The sequence below is a fragment of the Alligator sinensis genome, unplaced genomic scaffold (genome assembly GCF_000455745.1).
Source record: "Alligator sinensis unplaced genomic scaffold, ASM45574v1 scaffold153_1, whole genome shotgun sequence".
Taxonomy (NCBI): Eukaryota; Metazoa; Chordata; order Crocodylia; family Alligatoridae; genus Alligator; species Alligator sinensis.
The window spans coordinates 1,811,855-1,834,716 of record NW_005842099.1 but is presented as its reverse complement, the minus strand read 5'-3'; the positions used below and the strand labels follow the sequence as shown (position 1 = coordinate 1,834,716).

Sequence of the window (22,862 nt, the reverse complement as noted above, 5' to 3'; positions counted from 1 at the left end):
AATGCCGAGGAAGCCCTCACATTTTGAGATTTTTATCAAGTTTTTTTTCTTTTTTTGTTACTGACATGGAGAGAGAACTGAATCTGGATATAAAATGGTAATGTCTAAGTGGGGTTCATGTGGGTATTTATCGTGGCTGACAAACACTAGCCAGTGGGCAAACATAAGTCTTTCCTGAAAGATCAGTCTCCTGCTACCAACTGGATGCAAGCCTTTAGAAACATATCTTGTGTTGAACACTGGAGTGCTGTACTTAACACCCATGTTCATTTATCTGATATAGAAGCAACCCCTGTTGCATTTATAGGCAGTCTAGAAAGAGTAAAATGCATACTGAGGCAGACAAGGTTCTTTGGGTAAATCTGATATCTTTTATAAAACCAACTCAAATGGAAAAATTCTACTTAGCAAGCTTTCAGGCACAAACACCGTTCATCAGTCTGCAGGCGCTTCCTCAGCCTGACAAAGGGTGTTTGTGCCTGAAAGCTTGCTAAGAAGAATTTTTCCAACTATTTGAGTTGATCTAATAAAAGATATCAGATTTTCCCAAAGAACCTTGTCTACCTATGTCCTTAGACCAACACGGCTACAACCTTCAGCCCTGATAAGATGCATACATGCCTTTTCACATACCAAATTGAGCCACTGCCTTGATTTTGGTGCATACAAGTTCATCATCTTGAAATACTGGATGGAAATAATCTTTCCAGGGAATTATCTGAAAATAATGTAAAGAACCAGTGTGAATCATTTTGGAAGGAGTACTTAAGTATCTGGACTTAATTAAGCATGAAATTCCAAGTGGAAGTCTTGAGGTTTTGGGATTGGTGATTACCAGGTGCATTAACACAGTTATTGAATCAGAACAGCTTTCAGCTGTGCACTTGATGAAAGCTGTGGGGACTGCCTGGCAGGAGGACAGTTGCCTGCCTCTTGTAGGCTAACTATGCAGAACTGCCAAGTTTTGTGCAATCCATGTGTGACATTTTTATGCAATTTTTTTTAGAAGAGATCATAAACTGCAGTTTTATGCAGGTTTTATTTCACAACCCCTCTGTCAAGCATTAGTAGGTTGTTGGGCCTGAGTGTAGGAGAGGGAGGAAGACAAAGCTTGGCAGCTGTGAGTGCCTCTAGGTAATGTGTAGAGGCTTTTGCATAGTGATGGGGGAGCTTGAGTAGCTGGATTTATTATGGGGATGTCTTGGTATGAGGGTTGGGGATGGCAGAGTAAAGTTGGGTTTAGGATGTCCAGAAAAGAGGAAAGTTTTGGAACTGAAGGGTATATAAGACTTGTAGAGGTTTCCACAAAAGGTAGCTGGGGAAAAGTTTGGGGTAGCCAGGTTTGTGTTAGCATTTGGGGCAACGGAATGATTGAGGGGGATTGGAGCTAGGACATGACTGTAGGAGGCATCTGGGTGTTTGCTGAGGGGAGAGATTCTTCTCACTTTCAGTCATTGTCTCTTCCATTACTTCTGTTTTGCTGCTGTTCCCTCCCGAGTGGACAAACATTACCTCTGCTCAGCAGGTAGAGCATGGTCTTGTGGTCCCATGATAACTTGGACTACTGAACCAGCATGTGAACGTTTGGGCTGCAGAAATGCATGTGCAAATGAACCTGTAGATGTGGAGAGGCCATATGAGCTGCAAGTTGCTTGGCATCCCTGACTTTGTTTTGGGAACATACTCTCAACTTCTGATGTCACTGACAAGCCAAGGTAGACTTTCTCACAATTCTCAGTGGTGACCAGTGAACTCAGACCTCCCCACTATGACTGCAGTGGGTGCAGTGTTAGGCCCATGCTTAAGTGCCTTTTAATAGTTCTATCCTGGTTATTTATTTGTGCCTTTTGTTATCTATCTTTTTATTTTTTGTTAATACCAAATCCTACAACAGATCTCACCAAAACTAAAGTGCGGGCATTCTGGTAATTATTAGAGTAGATCAATAGCAGGGTGAATGTTTAAAGGTTCACTAAGGAGGTCAGTCAAGTTGCATGAAGTATCTGAAGGGTCTTGAAAACATTTACTATCCAACTATTTTCTATGATAAATATGTTAAACATGTCACCATAGTACTTCCTTTTGTGATTTACACCTTTTTTATTTGTGTTTTTAATGGCTTGTGCAAAGTTAATGTATTGAAAAAATAATGTTGATTACAAAAAATGTTGATTTAATTGTGTGATAGTTACGCTTGCCTTGTGTATCTTTTATTGGATCAGCTGTATAATTGGGAGACATCTCTAGACAAGCTTTTGTCGCAAGGTACCTTTTCTCAGGCTTGGGAAGCAATCAGCTTGAGTGAAGTAGCAGATAGAACAGTGGCCACAGTAAAACTCCAGGTGTAAATAAAAACAGTCCCCTTAAAGGAATGGAGGAGGACTATAAGTAGGAGCAAATGATCAGGAATAGCTAAAAGCCAAGAAAAGTACAGTAGAATGGATAATTTTGATTAGTGAAAGAGCAAGATAATTCAAGAAGGAAGAGGATTGTTATTACATCTGGAATGCAGAGACTGTTAATGGGAGTATAGGCTGTAGCTGTTTTGGTCTATGGGACCAACACAGCTACAACCAGATTCTTTGGGTAAGTCTGATATCTTTTATTAGACCAACTCAGATAGTTGGAAAAATTCTTCTTTGCAAGCTTTTGGGTATAAATACCGTTCACCAGGCTAAGGGAGCATCTACAGTTGGTGTGTGCTCTTCCTGGATGAAATGAATAGTAAAGAAGCCAGAGGCTGGTATGCATGCAAGAAAGCCAGGTAATGTTGGTGTTCAGTCCCAAGTATTTAATGTCCAGTAAGGTTATGGATTTGTATTCCCAGGCCAGTCTTCTGAAGGTGTTTGTAAAATTATCTCGGAGCACAAGGATTGTGAGATCAGAAAGTGAATGACTGTTCTGTGAAAACTGTTTGCTTACCTGTGTTTGTATATCCGTCCTTTTATCATTTTCTCATGATTGATCATTTTGGAATGTAGTTTTTGTCTAGTTTTACTCATGTTGAGGGTATTGGGTGTACTGGATGGGATTTAACTCGTTTTGGGGTAGACATGTATAAGATCCAGTATGCCAACCTCTTTCTCAGTCACCTGAAAGAGAAGAACTGTCTGCAAAATTACATGAAACATTTGGGAAGCAGTGGGTTTTTCCAGTGGAAATTATTTTGCAGCCTTTGACTCCTCCTGAAATAGCGTTTCTGACTTTTTGGGCTAGCTGAAGCACTAGGTTGAGATTTGAAGCACTAGGGTGAGATTTGAACTATAATGATCAGAAGAATTGGTAGCCCTGCAAGTTTGTCTTCTGGTTTTCACAGCAGTGTTTAGGGAATCATAGTTTCAAATGTTTGCCATCTTTCTTTGTATTTTTGTTTAAGACTTCATCTTACAGACAGAACTCCTTTTATGGACCCGCACTCCTATATGGAGCCCAAACTAAACAAACAAATAGCATGGGAAAATTCAGGACATAGCATTCAGTGATTCGCACCCCCCTGCACTTCCAGTGAATTTGGAAAAAATAGGAGTGGTTACGCTGAGTGACTGTTCCTAACCCCTATTAAGTACCCCATTGTGTATGTCTCGGTTGCTCTCAGTCTTTTAAAAGTATCCCTGCAGACTGTTGCAAAAAAAAAGTTGCAAAAATTACAAACCATTCAGTATGCAAGTATGAAGGGAGAGAAGTTAGCCTTTAGTAAGTTTAGTGTTTCATCAGCCTGACCGAATTTGTTTTTAGCATCGAATTTTAGATTAACAATACAATTGTGTGCGTGTGAATGTAATACACACACTTTTTTTAAAGGAAATGTAGAGTAGGGCTCAGATTCTTGATCTCACTGAGATTCTTTTGCATTGCCAGAGTACTACAGAAGTGTCTTTTTAAATGACACTGTTCATAGGTGGTTGAGGATTTCTCTGACTTGCAAAACCTACCTTCAGCACGAAAACTTTTTAGTCCATTATCAGAGAGTCCATTATTGCTGCCATGTAGTAATCTCTTTTTTTCTCCTTCCCAATCAGTTGATTGCCTGATTGACAGGTGAGGTGTCAAGTGTGTGTTACCTTTTTTGTTAGGAGTGCTTTTGGTGATCTCTCTCTCTCTCCTTCCCCTACCCCCCCTCGTTTCCCAGAGAGAGCGAGAATGCTTGTGCATGTCTACACATGTGTATTAGCCGCATGCCATTTAATACAGCTCAAAGACAAAATTTATTGTATAGGGGAACTTTTATGAACCAGGGTTGGTTTAGTAGTGTTCAGAGAAAGAGGCAGAGTCTACAAATAAAATTTTTTCCAGATGTTAATTTGAACATAATTCAAAAATTAGTAAATTAGTGCATCCCAAAAAATAAAAATCCCACCACAGAAAATCAGATGGGAGGAAAACACTCTATTGCCTCTTAGCTTTGTTATATGCTTCCCTCTATCACCTAAGTACTTCATGCTTTACTGTAGGTGAATGGTAGTCATAGAAGCATAGAAGTAGGGTTGGAAGGGACCTTACAGATCTTCAAGTCTGACCCCCTGCCTGGGCAGAAGGGAAACTGGACTCAAGTGCCCCCAGCCAGGTAGCCCCCAAGCCGCTTCTTAAAGACCCCCAGGGTAGGAGCCAGCACCACTTCCCTTGGAAGTTGGTTCCAGATCCTAGCCGCCTTAACTGTGAAGTAGTTCCTACGGATGTCTAATCTAAACCTGCTGTCCAACAACTTGTGGCCGTTATTCCTTGTTATCCTGGGGGGCGCTACAGGAAACAAGGTCTCCCCCAAACCCTTCTAGTCCCTCCTGGTGAGTTTATAGATGGTCACAAGGTCCCCCCTCAGCCTTCTCTTGTGAAGGCTGAACAGGTTCAGGTCCCGTAGCCTCTCATTGTAGGGTCTGCCCTGCTGTCTCCGGATCATGCGGGTGGCCCTCCTCTGGACCCTCTCAATGTTGTCCACATCCCTCTTGAAGTGGGGCGCCCAGAACTGGACACAGTACTCCAGCTGTGGCCTGACCAGTGTTGCGTAGAGGGGGAGGATCACCTCCTTGGCCCTACTTGAGATGCACCTGTGGATGCACGATAAGGTTCGGTTAGCCCTGCTGACTGTGACCTCGCATTGTTGGCCCATGTTCATCTTGGAGTCAGTGATGACTCCAAGATCCCTTTCTGCCTCTGTGCTCTCAAGAAGGGAGTTTCCCATCTTGTAAGTGTGCTGCTGGTTACTACTGCCCAAGTACAGCAGCCTGCACTTGTCCGTATTGAAACGCATCCTGTTTTTGTTAGCCCACCCCTGCAACCTATCCAGGTCTTTCTGCAGTCTTTCCCTCCCTACTAGCGTGCCCACCTCACCCCAAATTTTGGTATCATCAGCAATGTCGTGACAAGGCAAAATGTTAGAAGCTTGTGTAACATCCCTCCCAACCATGTAGTTGGTTCAAAAGAAGGCATTACTGGACAAACTTGCTTCAGGGCAGACTGATGTGCTTCTGGGTGCCAAAAAGTGCAGTATACAGGAAACTGTATATATATTGACCATGTCAATGAAATGTGATTTTTTTTTTTTTTAAACTCTCAGATAGCCTTTCAGTTGTTCCAGATGTAATTGGGTCTTTAGTTGTACCACTTTACTCTGACACTATTTTAGGTAAGAGAGTAAAACAGATAGAAACACAAGCCTATTAGGCAAATGCCATTATTTATCTATCTTTGGCTCCACTTATTGCCAGGATATCTAGGTACTTCACCTTGACAGCTGGAGCTGTGTGTGTCATCTTCTAATGCTTAATGAACCCAAATTACTTACCACGTTTTAAAAGAAAAAAGGTTAAGTAGTCATCCTTTGTTCTTCGTTTTATTCCACAGAAAGGTTTGCAGAATAATAATGGACCAGCATGACATGAACTGAAAGAGCAGAGCAACATGACTCTGATTATAGATGTGGTTAAGGCTTTGGAGCTTTTATTTATTTAGTCTTTTGGCAAGTTGTTATTTTTTTTTCATTGTATGCTCCCCCTGTAGAATTGAAAACATGCCTCTTATGCAAAAGGTTGTAATTAAGTACAGAAAAATTTGAACTAATATAACAGCCTGCTAAAGTAGATGCTTAGTCACACTAATGCTTTCTAGAAGAAAAGGCTTTGAGTGTCCTCCTCTTCCTCTAAGCTTCCAGAGTTGTCTTTTTTCTTGGCACACACTCCTTTCCATTTTCCCCTGCTCTCTGTAGTATGCTGTCATAAAGACCCAAGGTTCCTGCACTACAACAGAGGACTTCAAGAGTCTCCTTGTGAATCCAGTTAGTTCCTCTTCGCAGTTGGATTGGGGGAATGCTGTGGGATAAAGCCAGGAAACCACACTCTAGTCCACGTTCTGTACTGAACTGCTTTTGTAATGCTCCCAAAACGCTGGTGGCTGAAGCAGTGAAATTCTGTCAGGGAACTGAAACCAGTATTTACTACGTATGAGTTTGGAAAATCAAGATTTGCCTTTGGCTACCGGCCACTTCTCAAATCAGGGTCCTACCTTTTGATTTTCAGAATTTATTGAACCTTAAACAATAATTGCAGGTCACATCTGGTTTTAATATGAATTAATAAAAACAGCATGTGCGTGAATGATTCTTAAAGTATCTCGTGAGCCTGGCCAGCTCATAAAGAGTAAAAGTGCAGTTGCAGCAATTTCTTCTGTAGTGCCCCCAATGTGGTTAAGTTGCTACATTCTGCTTGCTTGTATCATGAGTTTCTCACCCAAAAGGCAGCATTGGAAAATTTTTATAAATGGTGAACATTAAGTGTCACAGCTTCCAATAATGGTATTTCAAACAGACAAAATAGTTCAGCATGCTTTTTTAGACATCAATTATTTATCACACTTGCTTCTATCCTTACAACCAATTAAGTGTTCTTCTGCTCTTTGTTAGAGTACTTTGCTGGTACGTTGTGTTATACCAGTGGGGGCCAACCTTTTTTGGCAGGGAAGCCACAGATCAGCCCTACATCCTCCTGGAGTGCCACTCCAGTTCCCTTTCTGCTGTCTGATCCTTTCTCTGTACTCCTTGACTGATCTGCTACTCTGCTTTTTTGCTTTTTGCTCCCTGTCTTATCTACTGCTCTGCTTTCTGCTCCCTGCTGCTGTCCTCCCTGCAATCTGTTGCATGCCATGCACAGAGGCTGCCTGTGGTTGTTGCATTGTGTCACTTTTGCCACAGGCTAGCCAGTTCTCTGTTATGCAGTACTTACTATAGTAAAAGAACAGGCTTGGAACACAGGAATAACATGGAAAAATAAGGGGACGGTAGATGACAGAAGATAAGACATTAAGCAATCAGTTAAAAAAGTAATTGTATTATAACTAGGCAGTCTTTATACATAATATTAATACCATATTATAATGATTATAACATGCATAATTATCTCTCATATATTATATGTAACTGTAATTATACTGATATATAATTATTATAACCATTTATCATTATAAATGGTTATGAATAGTTAATTAATAATCAGTTAATCTGGAAGCATTGTGTTGCAGACCAGAGAGGAGAGAGTTCCCTTCTGAATGGCGTTGTCATTGCTTTTGGGCACCTTGGTACTAGAACATTGATGAAAACTGAAGAGAAATCTGGAAGAACTGCTAACATTGTGGAGGGACTTAAGAGATTGATAGAGGTGCTTTTTTTTGTGTGGGTTTTTTTTTGTTTTTTGGGGGGGGGGTTTAAGAGAAAATTTTAGAACTGCATACAGAAACGAGTCTGACTGCATTATTGCTGAAGAGCATATTGCCAGCCAGGAGGTGGCTGAAGATTTTTTTTTTTTCACCACAACCAGGGTTGTCAGAGTTTTAGAAGCAGCATCCATCCCTTGCTCAGCTGGTAAACCTGATAATATCCATAAATGGAGGTCTGTGTTATGATTTCAAGCCACATGCATCATGCTGAGAACTTATGGACCTAGTTAAAAGATGTTTAATTCTAAATTATAAGTCGGGTTCAAAGGATATCAGATCACTTGTGCTGCACTGCAGGTTTAGGAGGAAACTTGATGAGAGCAGAGTTGCAACAGCCCTTTGCGTTGTTTTGGCCTAATGTGCGATACAGGAAATGGAGCCTTGACTAAACTTTAATACCACAATACCATGAGGAATATAAATGGTGTCACATAGTAACACTTTTTAAATCTAGATAACATAGTGAATCATTAACCTTGGCAGTGAGCAGCCAACAACTCAGTGTGCTACTACAAAAAGTGATTTATATGGCAAAGATTAACAGATGATTGAAATGCTTTCAGTTATACCTTGTGTGCTACTAAGACAACTGATAATAAGAGAGGAGTAGTGACAATAGCTAAGCTTGCACAATGTTTTATTTTAAACTGTGTTTCTTCCCCTACGCCCCATCTCAATTTATATATATGGAGCGATGAAAACAGGTTTAAAGTACTCTTTAATTTTGGGTCAGATTTTCTGTAGTCTGCTTTTTTCTAATAAGCTACCCATGAGACTAAGCAGAGTACTTCAGGTAAGGTCTGTGCCGGTCAGCTGGTATTGTTTCAGCAGACTATCATGTGGCTTTTTTATTATATAGTGGTATTTCAGCACTTTGCTAGAATAGGGATAGGTTTGTCTAACAATGGGAGTCTTCTTTAGTACACTAGGAAAAGTAATATTCTTCCTTTTAGGTTTTTTTCCATTCATTTGATGCTTCTATTAGTGTTCTTCAAATGGCGTTGAAGTATTGTATCTTTTCACAATTAAACTTCATAATTTGTCAAGATGTGCATAAAGCACTTTGTATTTATTTCTCCCAGCTTCTGGCGATTTGCTTGTAGTGAGTGCAACTGATACATGGCAGGTTTCTCCATCTTGGTGACTTGTAAAGTTAGTGCAAGGGAGAAAGTCAGTTTTCTGTGAACCCTGGGGGAACCTCACTTATTGGTACTTCTCTTAGATGTACTGTCAGTCTTTCTGTATGCTTTATAGGAACTTAGGACTTGAAGAGACCTGCTACTGCTGACAAATGCATCTTTGTTGTTTGGGCAAGCATACTTTGTTACATGTAATGTGTAGGGCTTACTGTTTACTGCAGAGCAAATTATCAAAAACAAACTGTAGCAGTATGTGCTGAATGGTTCCAGAGTTCAGGTTAAGTGGACTACTGAGAACATTTACCCGAGTAAGAGGAAACAAGTTTTTTCAGTCGCATAGTGTTCCAGTGAGCAACAAATGTGATCCAACTTAGAAATACCTACCCAAGGAACAGAAGTTTGATAATAGCTTATGTTTTCTTCTAGCAGCCAATGATGAAATCCAGTGGCTAGAAATTCACATTAAACAAATACAAACTAGAACTAATGCACAGATTTTTAACAATTAAGTTCTTGGAACTGGAATAAATTCTATCTGGTTATAAATGTGATTTTTTTTTTTTTTTTTTTTTATTATAACCTCAGTTAATTTGTCAGTATGTGGTTGCTGCAGAAACAAACTGAAATGGTGACTACATGGTTTATATTGCATATGTAGTTAACTTTTTAGTAGGCATGTCTAAGCAGCACTTATTAAATAAAATGCTTTTTAGTATTTTGCTAAAATTTTATGTAAACTTCCCCCCCACACCTTTTTTATATATTGAGATCTAATTTTATATGTATAGAAAAGGTTATTCATAGACATTACATTTGCAATTCCATTAATCACATGTGATCAGGGAGAAATGGGACAACAGTTCCCTGGTGTGTAGTTATAGGTGGCATAGGGAACTGAAACTAGAATCCAATACATGGCATTTTCTGAGAGTTCTGTCACCACTGAAATTTGGGTTAAGTAAGCACTATGCAAGATTGGGCCTTAATGTAGGGTTTAGCAGAGAGATACAAGCAGTTTCATAGTCTTTTTACTGTTACACTGTAAGAGTATGTTTTTTTTTTTTTCTTCTTCTACCATTACGCATAGTATGGAACATATTAATCTGCAGTGGAGCTAGTCTTTCTTTCCAAGACAATTTTTTGAATATTGAATTTTTGAATGTTGAATTATCCATAATACTTATGGGATTTTCCTCTTCTCTGTGCTTGTTTTACTCAAATAGCCTAATATCAGGAACTTGTTTGGAAATGAACAGAGTAATGTCTTTGTTTAAAAAGCATAACATCTCTAATATTTATTGTGTAAAGTTATCTTGAGAAGCTCTTCTCTCAGTACATGAGAAACAGCTCTAGTTTTGCATTCTAGATAGGTCTTGTGGGTTATCAGTTATCTTCTTCTGTCTCAATTTGTGGCTAATGAAACCATGTTTTTAGGATTGTGTTTCTCCCTGGATATTTAACCAAAATGACAGCATGCTGACAAATGTGGAAGAAAACCGAAAAAACAAATTTGCCTGATCAGAAGAAGCCACGTGTTAGTTCGACCCAGCTCCACAGTGTCTTTATAGATCAGGTGCTTCGGCTTTTTTGGCGCTTTTCCCTAAAGATGATTCAACCAGCTATTAGGTAAAAGCACCAAAAAAGCTCCACTAAAAGCACCCAATGTATACCGGGACTGAATACATTTAACGCAGTGCCTCTTCTGGGCTTAGCACGGGGGCACACGGAGTTCAAAATAAAGTGCTGGTTTCTTTTTTCTTTTCTTTTCTTTTTATGTCTGTAAGCAGCCACTGTGCAATAAAATTCCCTCTCTTCTTTCCTTCTTTCCATGCACACTCCTCCTATCTTTCACATTGGTGCACTCTCATGAACTCTCAGCAAACTTTGCAACAAAATAAAAAATCTGGTTATATGGTTCAGAAATGAAATGCAAAGAATAAAACTGACTTGGAAATGGACTGCTTGTGGTTTCTTGTTTGGATATATCATATGAACTAAACTGTTTTTATGAAGAGTGATAATTGTTTAGGGAATACACAGTATTCTATCATGCTTCCCATCTCCAAATGGATAGGTAGATCTGATTCCCTAATAAATTTTTACTTTTAATCCAAGTTTTTAATTTGTCAGGTCTATTTTATTATTCTAATCGCAGTATTGTGAATGAAAATATGGTAGTCACTTCTTCCTACTCTGAATCTTCTCTAGTTGTAAGATCCTAAAATGGATTAATGCATATTTACCATGTAGTAAGATATAAAGAAACAAATATGCTACATGTAAACATTTCTAAAATGTTCTTATCCCCTGTTTATTGGTTCTGTTTTTCAAGTCAGCATTTACTTTTTAAATGTAGCAAAGCTGTTGGGTACTGAATAAATTGAACCTTTGAATTTAATTTGTGGCACAGCATCATTTGTCCTCTTGACATAGTGAAAAATCTGATATTCATGGTGTCTGGATTTGTAACGTTTTGCCGTAACTTGACAGAGAGATATCTGCGTATATACATTTTGGGATCTTTTTTTGGTGAACTTGGCTTCTCCATCCACACTTTAGCAGTATCTCTAACACTCTACTTCTCTTTATTCCTAATAAACATCTGTTGGATGCCTCTACTCTTGGTATGCAGATGAGTTTTATGTAGGAATTATTTGCTGCATTTCTATGGCCTGTCTTACGCAGGAGATGAGACTAGATGAGCATAGTGTTCCTTTCTGGCGGCACAACATATGAATTGCCTTTGAATGCAAGTGAGCCAAATAATAGTCCTAGACTGGGGGGGGAACGGAAAATGGGAGCGGATGGCTCACCTGAAACATGTGGAAAGTATTTTGCCACCATTGCAACTGTGCTCTGAAATAGAGACTGAGTTTCTGCCTGTTACATAAGAGACTGCTTTTATAGTTAGCTTTTCTTCTCTATGGATTTTTCTCTAAGAATCTTTATTTTCAGATTCCAGTTTGTTGCTTACATGCTCAGAGTTATCACATTTGGGGACAGGTCAGGTTGGTAGAAATCTTTCTGTGGCTTTTTACCTTTTTGTTTAGCATGGGGCTGTGATTTTGCTTACTGCAGGGCTTGGTAAGTTTTTTTTTTTGGAGCAGTGGGCCAAAATAATGTAGCTTGGGCCAAAGGTGGGCTGCTGTTTGCAACCTGGCTGTCATGGCTGCCACCTTTCCTAGCCACCAAAATGCTTGTGACATACCTGCTACTGAATGTCAGTGATCTTGCTTATTGCTGAGGGCCTTATGAAATGGCTTGTGGGTTGGTTTCAGCCTGTAAATTGTGGGTGTCTGACTCCTGGCTTACTGCCACCATCTGGGTCTCTTTTACTTGATCAGTTCCTGTCATTGCAGATACCTGGGGACTTGTTGGTGCCTTGTTTTCTTTTTCTCTGTTTTCACCCAGAGTTTACTTTCCTGAGGACTGAAATTTTTTCACCTAACTGGAGACTTGTTATTTGCTATAGGTTACTTGGGTGAAACAAATAGTCTGTGACATACAAAATGTCTAATCAAATGATCTAGTGGTCTCTCTTGGCCTTAAGCTCTGAAACTTTCAACTTTATTGAATATACTTATATGCCACCCATTACTGTAATACCTGTGCACAATTTTCATCTTCACAATACTCCAGTGAGATAGGAAGTTCTGTTAAATAGGATAGCCTCTGTACCTCAGTCCCCATCTGATCAGCTGTGTGTACATGGGGCATGAGCAGGGATTCAAACCCAGGTGTCCTGGTCCTAGGCAAACTCCCTGAACTCTTGCCTATCCTTGCCTCAAACTTTCATTTACATTTTGCTTCCCATTATTTTTCTGGATTGTGATGGATTTTAGTGCTTGGCATTAGGTGACTCAGTGGAACAACCTTGCATTTCTAACCGTTGAATTGCCACCCAGTTGCAGTAGGTATTTAGTAGGTGTTATGACATTGCCTGAAATTTTTTAGTTCTGTACTGCCATTATGTAAAAACAGTACAGTAATTGACTGATAACTGTAGGTGTTTGAAAAGCACTTATTGTCTGGTGTCACAGTATTATTTATGTACATCTGAGGGCCTTACATGCTCTTGTTTTTTTTTTTTTCTATTTTAAATATCATTCTGATATGCTGAGATGAACAACGTGGCAAGTCGGAGTAATTTTTTTCTGAGAGGTTGGGAAATGGCTGTATTTAATAAAATATCACCCCCATCCCTCTAATGTTAGTCCCTCGCTTGGGTGCTTTGTATTTCCCTACTGGCTTTGTCATCTTTTTGGATTCACAATCCTAAACATCTACTAATAAAAGTCAATCTATTCAGCCATGGGTCCAGGAACACTCAACACCCTTGAGTGACAAGGGGAGACTGAACTAGAAGGGTGTCCCAATCCCCTACAAGTCATGTTTTCCTGTAATCGTCAGGTGAAGATCATTGATCCAAGGTCACAGGTGCAGACTCTGTGCTGTACCCAGAATGAAAACTATACTCATCTTTATCCAGGAAATCTGTGGCATCCAGATAAGCCTGGAGCTATTAAGTGACTACCCATTTACTGACCTTCCTCTAAAAGGGAAGGTTGGAGACACAGTGGTAACTGGCTTAGGAATTGGCATCACTTGATGATTTCTTGAGCATGGTTGAGACGACTGCAGACCTAAGAATGTGACACCTTGCTCTTCTGAGGGGAGGTGTTGACAGCCTCAGTCAGCAGTGGCCCCAGTCTCCCCTGGTTGGCTTTTATAAGACAGGATTGACATGGGGCCAGTTCATAACTACTCATCCTCATCTCCCTCAAGCGCCTCCTCTGCATCAGTGGGTGACAGCAATTTGAAATGATTCATATAAATGGGATAGGACCAAGCTTCCTTATCCCCCAAATCTGATTTTTTTTTTTTTTTTCCCAGCCATGTTGAGCAGGGGTGACTTTTTTGTCTGCAAAGTAGGTAGCAAACTCATCACAGCAGACTGAGGGGAAAGAGACAAGTTGGGTTAACCATGCCATTTGCCTCTTGGAACTCATCACCTTGCTGTCTTCTGTGAACTTCTCTGTAGTTTCCCTAATGACTCTGCCAGGAAAGATGTTCATTTTGGAATGTAAATACTGGTATCCTAACAACTGAGCAAGAACCATGTCTCATTGCACTGACACCCAAAGAGCTGAAAGGTAGAAATGCTTGTGGACATTGATCTGAGCAAGCTTGTCTTGCACTGTAATCCAGCAGTACTATTTCCTGTCTGTCTCTTGTGCCATTTGTTCCTCCTGCATTGTGACTGATATCTGCCTTCATAGTGCAGGATGATGGAGGCTCAGTAATTTGCTTAAAGATTTTCTTTAAGAGAGATGATTATTTTATATTAATTATACTTTGATAGTACCCAGAGGACTGGAATAAATCTCAGGTTTCCTTAAAATAGCTAGAATGAGAAGTTAGGAGGCCCTGGATTGTCTTCTGTGTGTGAGTTATTTTTTAAATTGTATTACTCTATCAACTGGTGTTTAGTTCTGGAGGCTTTTTCTGTAAAATGCCCAGAATAAATATGCCTTTGTGGTGAGTTAATCTCATATTTTAAGTATTTTAATAGAGAGGCAAATGGTTCTTTTTTTTTCTCTCCTAGAAAAGTAGAGTACATTTATTTCTTTCCCCCTTAATGTTGTCATTCTCAAACTCATGCTAGTGTTGGGTAGGGAGATATTTATGATGAATACAGTGTTACTCACCCCAAGGCTATACAAATAGGCATTTCTAATTTTGTTACATTCCTAGCGCCTTAATTGAAAACCCACAGGCGAATTCCTTCTTTTACCTCTACATTCCTTTGCAGTAGAAAATGGTAATTTAGACTAAGCAGGGAAGGTAAATTTAAGGATGACTTAAATGAATGTTGACCTATGTTTTCTTTGGCTGGAAAGGTTGATAGAGACAGTAGTGGGCTTGTCTAATCCAGCCCATAAAATCTCCTCAGTGGGGGAAAGGACTTCCTGACAAAATGTTGCTGTGCCAACTATTCCTTGCCAGATAACTTTCGTCTTTCAAGAACTAAGTAACAAAACTCTGTCATCAGTGTAATGCATGTTGCTAAAATGAAGAATCTGTCTTTAGACTCAACATACTAGAAGTAGGGGGTTAAGCAAAGGGCAAGCCACAATCCAGTGAGGCTTTTGTTTTTTGTTTTTCCTCTTCTATATTTATATCAGTTTAATACAGTGTTCATGAACAAAAAGGAGGCATAAAGCTGCAAGCTGAAACGGAACTGGAACTTCAGTTTGAAAAGGGCCCTGATATAATGAAGGGATCGTGTTCGTGGGGGAGGAGTATGCAAGGCTATAAATGACTTCTGAGAGTGATTTAAATGCCACTCTGAAGCTCAGACATTTGATCGTGAACCATTTGTTATGAATATTTGCCAGTGACACGAACATGTTCCTGTTATACAACATGGCACAAACAACCCTCTAGAGGGGGAAAAAAGGCCTTCTCTCTCCTTTTTGTTGTCATTGTGAGAGTTCGAAGGCATTTTTCCTAGTTGTTAACATCATTAGTGACCTGAAGAAGAATAAAAGCATGGCCAAGTCTATACCAACCACAAAGTTACAACCCACAAAAATCCTTGCATCTCATGTATTCCCTTAACCTTAGCAGCTACAACATCACTCTGATATTACTGTATTGTTATTTTTGATGATCGAGCCCTGTTCCTACTATTCAAAGGAAGAATCATGAAATTATTGAGGTTAGGACTAAGAAAGTAACTGTTGGAAGGAGTGATTCGTATAGTAATGAGGACATTGCAAGTCAGATTCTGCTTCGTTCCTCCTCTGCAGTCTTTCTAACTTTGGGGCTGCAGGGGTGTAACTGGGAGCAGAATTTAACTGATAATATTTGATGACTTAAAAGTATCAGTGAATTTGATTCTTGCTAGGTTATTTGCTGACATTCTCAACTTCTCATTCATGATGAGGTTACTGTGCACTGCCTTGTGCTTTGCTGATTGGTAAGGTTATTTTGGTCCAATATAGCCAGTTTGTCACCCGAGTCATAATGTCATCCTACAGTTGATACCTTTATAGATGCAAAAACATCTACATGAAACTTAATTTGGCATAGTGCATGTCATAGCCGTTAATAGGGCATCAGCCTTTCAGTTAAGTACTTCTCTATCCAGGGATTTGTAACAGAAAGACTGGTACAATCTTAACTCTAAGGACCAGTTACTAAAACTCCAATTTTAAGAGGCTTAAAAATCTAATGTGAAAGTTTAATCTAACTGAGAAAGTAATATCTACAGGATCTGCTGGCAAGCAGAGTACTCTGAAAAAAGCTTACAGCAGTGCTTCCCAACCTCTTCCTCGGCATGACCCCATTTCCTCAGCATAACCCCTCACTCCCAGCCTGCAGCCCCCACCACCCCAGGTGCCTCCCCAAGCCCTGCCATCGGTGACCCCCATCTACCAGGGCTATGGGACTAGGACCAGGGCCCGCTGCCCCTTGCCCCTCCCACCAGCGCCCAAGCCCCGGCTGCCACCTGCAAGAGGGATGTCTGCTGTGATTGGAGCAGAGTACAGAGCCTGGCTGCCTGCCTCTTCTCTCCCCCCCCCAATGGGCAGCATGGCCAGAGTGGAGCCTGTGGGGGTGAAGGGGAAGGATGTGGGCTACCTGCTGTGGGCTCAGGGCTCCCTACTCTGCTGCCTTCCCCCTGGGGCCTCCACAGCCCAGCAGGTGTGACCTGGTGTGGGTGGGCGGGGAGGCCCAGTACTGCTGCTGGGAGCCCCGTGTTGGCTGTGCCATCATTGTAAGACACTCCCTTTCTGCCTGGTGGTGGCATGGACTTGTGCCCCCTGCTGCTGTAAGGTGGGCAGGGGACACTTCACTATGGCAGTGCGGCTTACATAGGGCTCCCAGCAGTGACACTGAGCTCTCCCACTCCTCCCTGCTGGTGGAGGCCACGGTGGGTGGGTGGGGAGGGCAGCAGGGCAAGGAGCCCCAATCCTGCAGTGGGCAGCTTGCATCCACACCTGCCCCCACCCCACGCACAAATCTGGGGGCATGTGTGCCCTCATGCCTCCTTCCCTGGGGGTGTGTAACCCCATTTCTTATCATTGTGACCCCGATAATTTCTTATCATTGGGAACCTCTGGCTTAGAGGAAGTGTGATTTTTCTTTCTTTGAACTGTAAGAAAGCTTGATACTGTGATAGGGCCACTTAAGTTTCTTGTTTGTTAAATACAAGTCTGATAGAAGAATATGCATTTGGGCACTTTTGTCAGGAGCTGGAAAAAGTGGGTTTCCCATTTTAACATGCAGTGAAATCCAGTACCTACTTTTGATAGTTAAAGACCTTGCTGTCTTTATCCTGGTGGTGACTCTAGTATTAATGTCGGTGCCAGTCATACTCAGAGCTAGAAATGGCTGTTAAACCAAAGATCTGCTTTTAGCAGAAAATGCTTTCAGAGATGGTATACTGTGTTCTTGCAACTCAAATGTATGTGTGTTAGTTATTTGGCTCTGTGTGTGTGTGTGTGTGTGTGTGTGTGTGTGTGCATGTCCCTTTTGACCTGGAGTGCATTTGCCACAATTTAGAGGTGCATATGTTATGACTCTCGTGTAAACCTGGGCCTAGGACTTTAGTCCTTGAGTGTGAAAAGTGTTTGAAGAAAAAAAAGTAGTCCAGAGGAGCAAAGCTTTCCTGAGGAAGTGCTGCTTTGTAAACTTGGCAGGCGTGTCGTAGTAGGGTGTTTCAGGGCTGTCTCTTATGTTGCATATTGGCTTAAACTTCTGTTCCACCCAGGAGAGAACACAAATACCAACAGACTCTTCCTATACCTGAAGAAGGGTGATTGTGCTCAAAAGATTGTAAAGAACAATTTTCCCAAATATTTAATTGGTTTAATAAGATACCACATTTGCCCAAAGAACCTTGTCTGTCTATAGGGTGTTGGGATTTGAGCAAGGACTTCCTTAATCAGCCAGTCTCAAGCTGGTGTGGATGTGGGAAGGGGATGCAAAAGAAGGGGTGTTGTCCACTGAGGGTGGAGTTGTATTAACATTTTGTTGGTGCAGAGATCTCAATCACGAAGAGTCCAGTTTCATTTGCTGCTTATTTGTTGTTATCTATTTACATGGTTAATGAGACTTTTCTTTTGGCAACAGTATTGGTGACTTATTATCTTTATATTAAACCATATACCCATGAATAGGTTTGAATTACTGTTGCTGGTTCGTCCACAGACTTAGCCTTAGTTTGCTGTTTTAGTCCTGGTACATGCGTCTTGTAGAAGTCTTGATAGGAAGATGTGGTTTTACAAAATGATACTTAATATATCAGTCATCCTCTCATCTTTTTATTTAATGCTTTATTAAACACCAGTAATAGAAGTGTTCATCTTTGATCTCTGGGCAACTGTTTTATAAAGCTTTGCATCCACATTAGTTACAAAAATATGTTTGGTGCCTACATCCATCAAGTCATGATTAGTTTTGGCCTCAGAAAAGTTATTGTCTCTGCCAATAAATAACCCCTCCTGGCCAGTATCTGGCTGCTTCAATAAAAACAGAAGAGCCTTTTGGTATGTCTGGAAGGTTAATAATTCTGAGACCTGACAGACTGCTGCGGACAAGAACCTTCACAAAAATGCCTGGCTGGATGTTACTTCCTGTTTTTAATGTTAGCGGAGCTCCATTTCAGGTACTGTCATTTTTATTTAGATGTATATTAAGCAAGAAGTGGATAGAGTAGACATTAGTCCTTAATGTGAGGGTGTTGGCCATTAAGACCAACTCATGGGATCTCCACTATCAAGTTTATTGTATGGGGGTGTGCAACTATTATACAATGCACAGGATTGGAACCAAAGGCATATCGGTCCCCTACATACACACACATGCACTCACTCATTCAAACCTATATAGTAGCTGCTGTAGTGATTTGTGAGAGCACTGGTGTTAGTTTATCTACCTAACTGAGGCACTGTGGGTCTGCTGTCAATAGTCAGTTGAAGCTTCTCTGAGGCAATATCTGTCCAAAGGGGGTCGCTGGCATGTCCTTCGGTTGGTAGGTTCTGGTGCTGGTCGAAGAAAGAGGACGTTGCTGAGGGTCATGCTTTACTGCCTTTCTCTGGCCAACTTCTGTGATCCCCCAACATCATCTTGGCTACCCAATCCAGAGGTTGCTGTCCCACATGGGTCTTGAGTAGTGCATGACTGCTGTCTGTCACAGTTACTGGGGGTTCCACCCAATGGTGCAGTTTTGGGAGACCACCCTTGACTTGATTGACTCAATGGCTGTGCCATTGCAGGTTCCAGGAATGGTCAATGGGGTTGTTGTTCAGTTCCAGGAATCAGATCTTTGGCTTGATTAGCTTAAAATGGCTTGTAGAATAGAGTTTTGTGATGGTAAGTTCCTCTGGCTAGGCTATTGTCAATTAACAGCTAGAGGCTCTTGCTTTTCATTCCCTGCTTGTCATTCAATTACCAACTGACTCATACATACTTGCATTCACCCAGGGGACCTCTGGGTACATTGTAAAGGTGATACAATTCAATGAATTTTTACAGATACAGTTCCAGTATTACAAGGCTTATCTAACTTAGAGTATAAAATAAAATGTGAGACACAGGATGTCATGGCAAAAGTGTGGAGGGAATACATGAACAATAAAACACAGAAATGCATAATGAAATGGAATACAGAAATGAACACTATATGAATATAGTCTAAAATATAATCTAAAAGGGAATAATAATATCTTATAAAATACCTATCAAAGACCTATTATAATAATATTAAAGACTAATTTTATAACGTTTTTTAAAAGATAATCTCATTGCTTTGCTTCATGATAGAGCTGAGAAGTGGGGGAGGAAAGGAGGAAGGAAGAAAGAAAGGAAAAAGGGTGCACTGGAGGTGAGTGCCCATGAGGGAGGGAATTTCCTAAAGAGGGGCTTCCTGACAAGAGAAAGGGGGGCGGTCTTTGCTAAGGAAGTTCTTTGGGATGCCTCTGCAGTAGTTCATAAAGACTGTCTAGGTCTTACTTATAGAAATCTCACTTAATGTAGTCTCCTCTGCTTTTAAGGTCTGCAACATTTTCAACAACCCCTTTGTGAAGAGCTGTATCCAAGGCATCTAGCAAAGCAAGAATCAATGTGGTCTTATCTTTACCTTAATTTGCTGTTAAGAGGAGTCTATCTGGTGTTACTAATATGGGTCTACACTCAGATTGCTTTGGGTTAATAGAAATCTCAATATTATAGATATTTTCATTACTTCCTCTCTGATGTTCCCCAAAGCAGGAAGATGTATTAGATTATTTACATCAAAAGTTTCATTAATAAAGGAACCACACAAGCAGCCAAGGAGGCACTAGTGGTAACCCATTCGTGGGGAAGGAAATGCTCACAGTCTTCCTTGCTTTTTTTTGACTAAGCAGAATGTGCCGGTTAGTGGATTACAAGTGCATTACATTTTCTTGAAATTCGCTGAGTGAGGCTGTTTGTAGTGTGGAGAAGTTGGACTCTGTATTTGCCATTTTAGAGTTATAATGTTGTCCTGTATCCTTGGATGCATTAAGTTTTACAGAAATATGAAATGGCCTGAAACTTTCTCTGCAATCCAGGGATTTTGCTGGATGAAATCTGTATTGAATGTCACTGTTGCAAACACACTGGAACTGAGATAATGATTTCTAAACAACACAGTTTGACTCATTTTCTTTCTCTTCCTTGTCTTTTCTTCCCAGATGAACACAACGATGTACAGAAAAAAACTTTTACAAAATGGATTAATGCTCGCTTCTTAAAGGTAACGATTTTCTAAAAGTTGCATGAGGCTCTAAATCGACCCTAGTTTAAGGTATAAGGTTTTGCTTCAGAGATGTAATGTTTACTAGATGCATTTCAAAATATTTTGAGAGTAGCTATAGTAAAATACAGCAGTGTATGATGTCAGAATTATATGTCTTACCTCACTTAATCCCCCCCACTCTATTCCTGCAAAAGAAAGATGTTGTTCTTAATTTTAGAATTTGCAACCAAAGATCCCATTCAATGGTGTTATGAATTTGCAGTTGTCCTTTTAGTAGTTGCTGTTTTAGTTCATAGCAGGGGTGTCAAATGTATGGGCCCTGGGCTGAATCCAGCTCATGGAGCCATTTCACACAGTCCATGGTGTTGCCAGAGGGGATTTAGGGGTGGGGGAATAGAGGTGGGGCCTGCTGCTAAATTCCCAGCTATGGAGCCCCAATGGACACACGAAGACTGCCCATGCTGCTGCACACCCTGCTTGCAAGCCTGGATCCAGTCTAGGAGACTCCTTGTGGTCTGGTTGTGGCCCATAAGGAGCACCACAGTTTAGATTCATCCCAGAGGCATAAATGAATTTGAATTACACTGCGGAGTTGGCTACAGTCATCTAGAATACTCATTGAACCTCCGCTCATAAACCACCAGGTGCTGCCACTTTCTGAGTCTTTACAAAATGATGCATAGCTGTTTACTCATTCTTGCTTTTGTACCCTTGCTTTCAAATTTTGGCTTTTCTGGTCTAGTCCCCTTCCCTGGGACTTAAGACCAATTCAGAATATTACTTTATATTTTGAGATGGGAAAGGAAATTGTAGCATCCCAGAGGAGAAAAGGCAGTTATTTAAAATCTGATTTTATGCTACTCTGTTGATTATAGAGGATGGAAGCTTGCCCACAAACGTTGCAATCGTGGGATAATCTCTTAGTTAAGTCAGCGTGAAAAGAAGAACCCTGTTTGTTTGGCATCAGGTGAACTCATATCTTTCTTAGCCAGAAAGACTATTGAAAATAGGATAATTGGTATAGGTGCTTCATTTAAGGGAAACGTTTTTGTATGTGAAGTCCTATACTTTGGAATGAGCACACAGGCAGAAATTTAAACAAACCAACCAACAAACCAATCTGTGATAGTGCTGTGGTAAAGGATAATCATCTCAGGAATTTAAGTTGCTTGAGGTTTCTGTTGGTGTGTGAAATGAAGATGTTTTGCCTTCCCTCTCTCTCTGCTTTAGCATCATATGACCTCAAATAGTGCCTAGTCCAGAACCCTATAGAAGTGCCAAATTTTAATGTGCTATACCAATATCAGGATTCACTGGTCCTACCGTCTTAAGTAACAGTGCATTGCTTAAATGCAAAGTTTGCATTATTTATTCATTCTGGTCTAGGTTCATTTTGGTTAAAACCTGAGTTTCTTACCGTTAAGCTACAGTGGCCTTTGTCAATGGATTTATTTAGGGGAGAAGTATATGAAGAACTCATGCTATATGTGGGTTCTCATGGCCGGTGAGACTGGGAAAAGGAGAGGAGAGAGACTTTTTTTAAACACTTGAGGCATACCCTTTCGGGTATTGATTTTAGCAGGGGGGGATCCAGTGGGGAGTGCCTGGTTCATCCGGAGTTTAAAAGCAACTGCTTGGCAGTGACAGCAACCTATCTATTTGGGCAGTAGTCAGAGTCACTTGACGTTGGAATGAGCATCTGCCTATGTGCTCATTCCAAAGTATAGGACTTCACATGCAAGCAATTTTCCCTTATATGAAGCACCTATACTAATTATCTTAGTTTGTAATCTACCTGATTCCTTCTAAATTCTTCAGTCCATGGGTGTTAATTAGGGCTGTGTGAAATGGCACCTTTCTGTTTTGCCTTGAGTTCCTAGGTTTAGACAGAACAGCATTTTGTATCGAATTTCATTTTGATTCGAAACAGCTGTTCCGTTTTGCTTTGTCGAACTAGTGAGGCTATTTCCACTCTGTTTCCCTAGATCGGACCGGGGCCAGGGAGTCAGCCCAGCTGGGCTGACTTTCCATCCCCGGTGCTAGATCGGGCCGGGACCGAGCTGACTTTCCATTCTCAGCGCTATGTTCGAAATGTTTTGACTAGCCTCATTTTGTTTCAAGGTTGTTTCAAAGCCCTTTGTTTTGTCTCAATTTTGCTGTTTCGACCTTGAAATGAGTTGAAACCAGTGTCTAAACAAAACGGCAGGCAAAATTTCACACAACTGTAGTGTTAA

At 40.7% G+C, this 22,862-nt stretch overlaps 1 protein-coding gene across 9 annotated transcripts in view; it reads left to right on the top strand.

The window, feature by feature from the left end:
* Positions 1-22,862, top strand: part of UTRN (utrophin) — a 580,332-nt gene that overhangs the window by 77,495 nt on the left and 479,975 nt on the right. For all 9 annotated transcript variants that reach the window (XM_025204844.1, XM_025204843.1, XM_025204842.1 and 6 more), the window contains exon 2: positions 20,564-20,625. In XM_025204844.1, the coding sequence (XP_025060629.1) occupies positions 20,564-20,625 (62 nt within the window). The remainder of the gene's footprint in view (positions 1-20,563; positions 20,626-22,862) is intronic.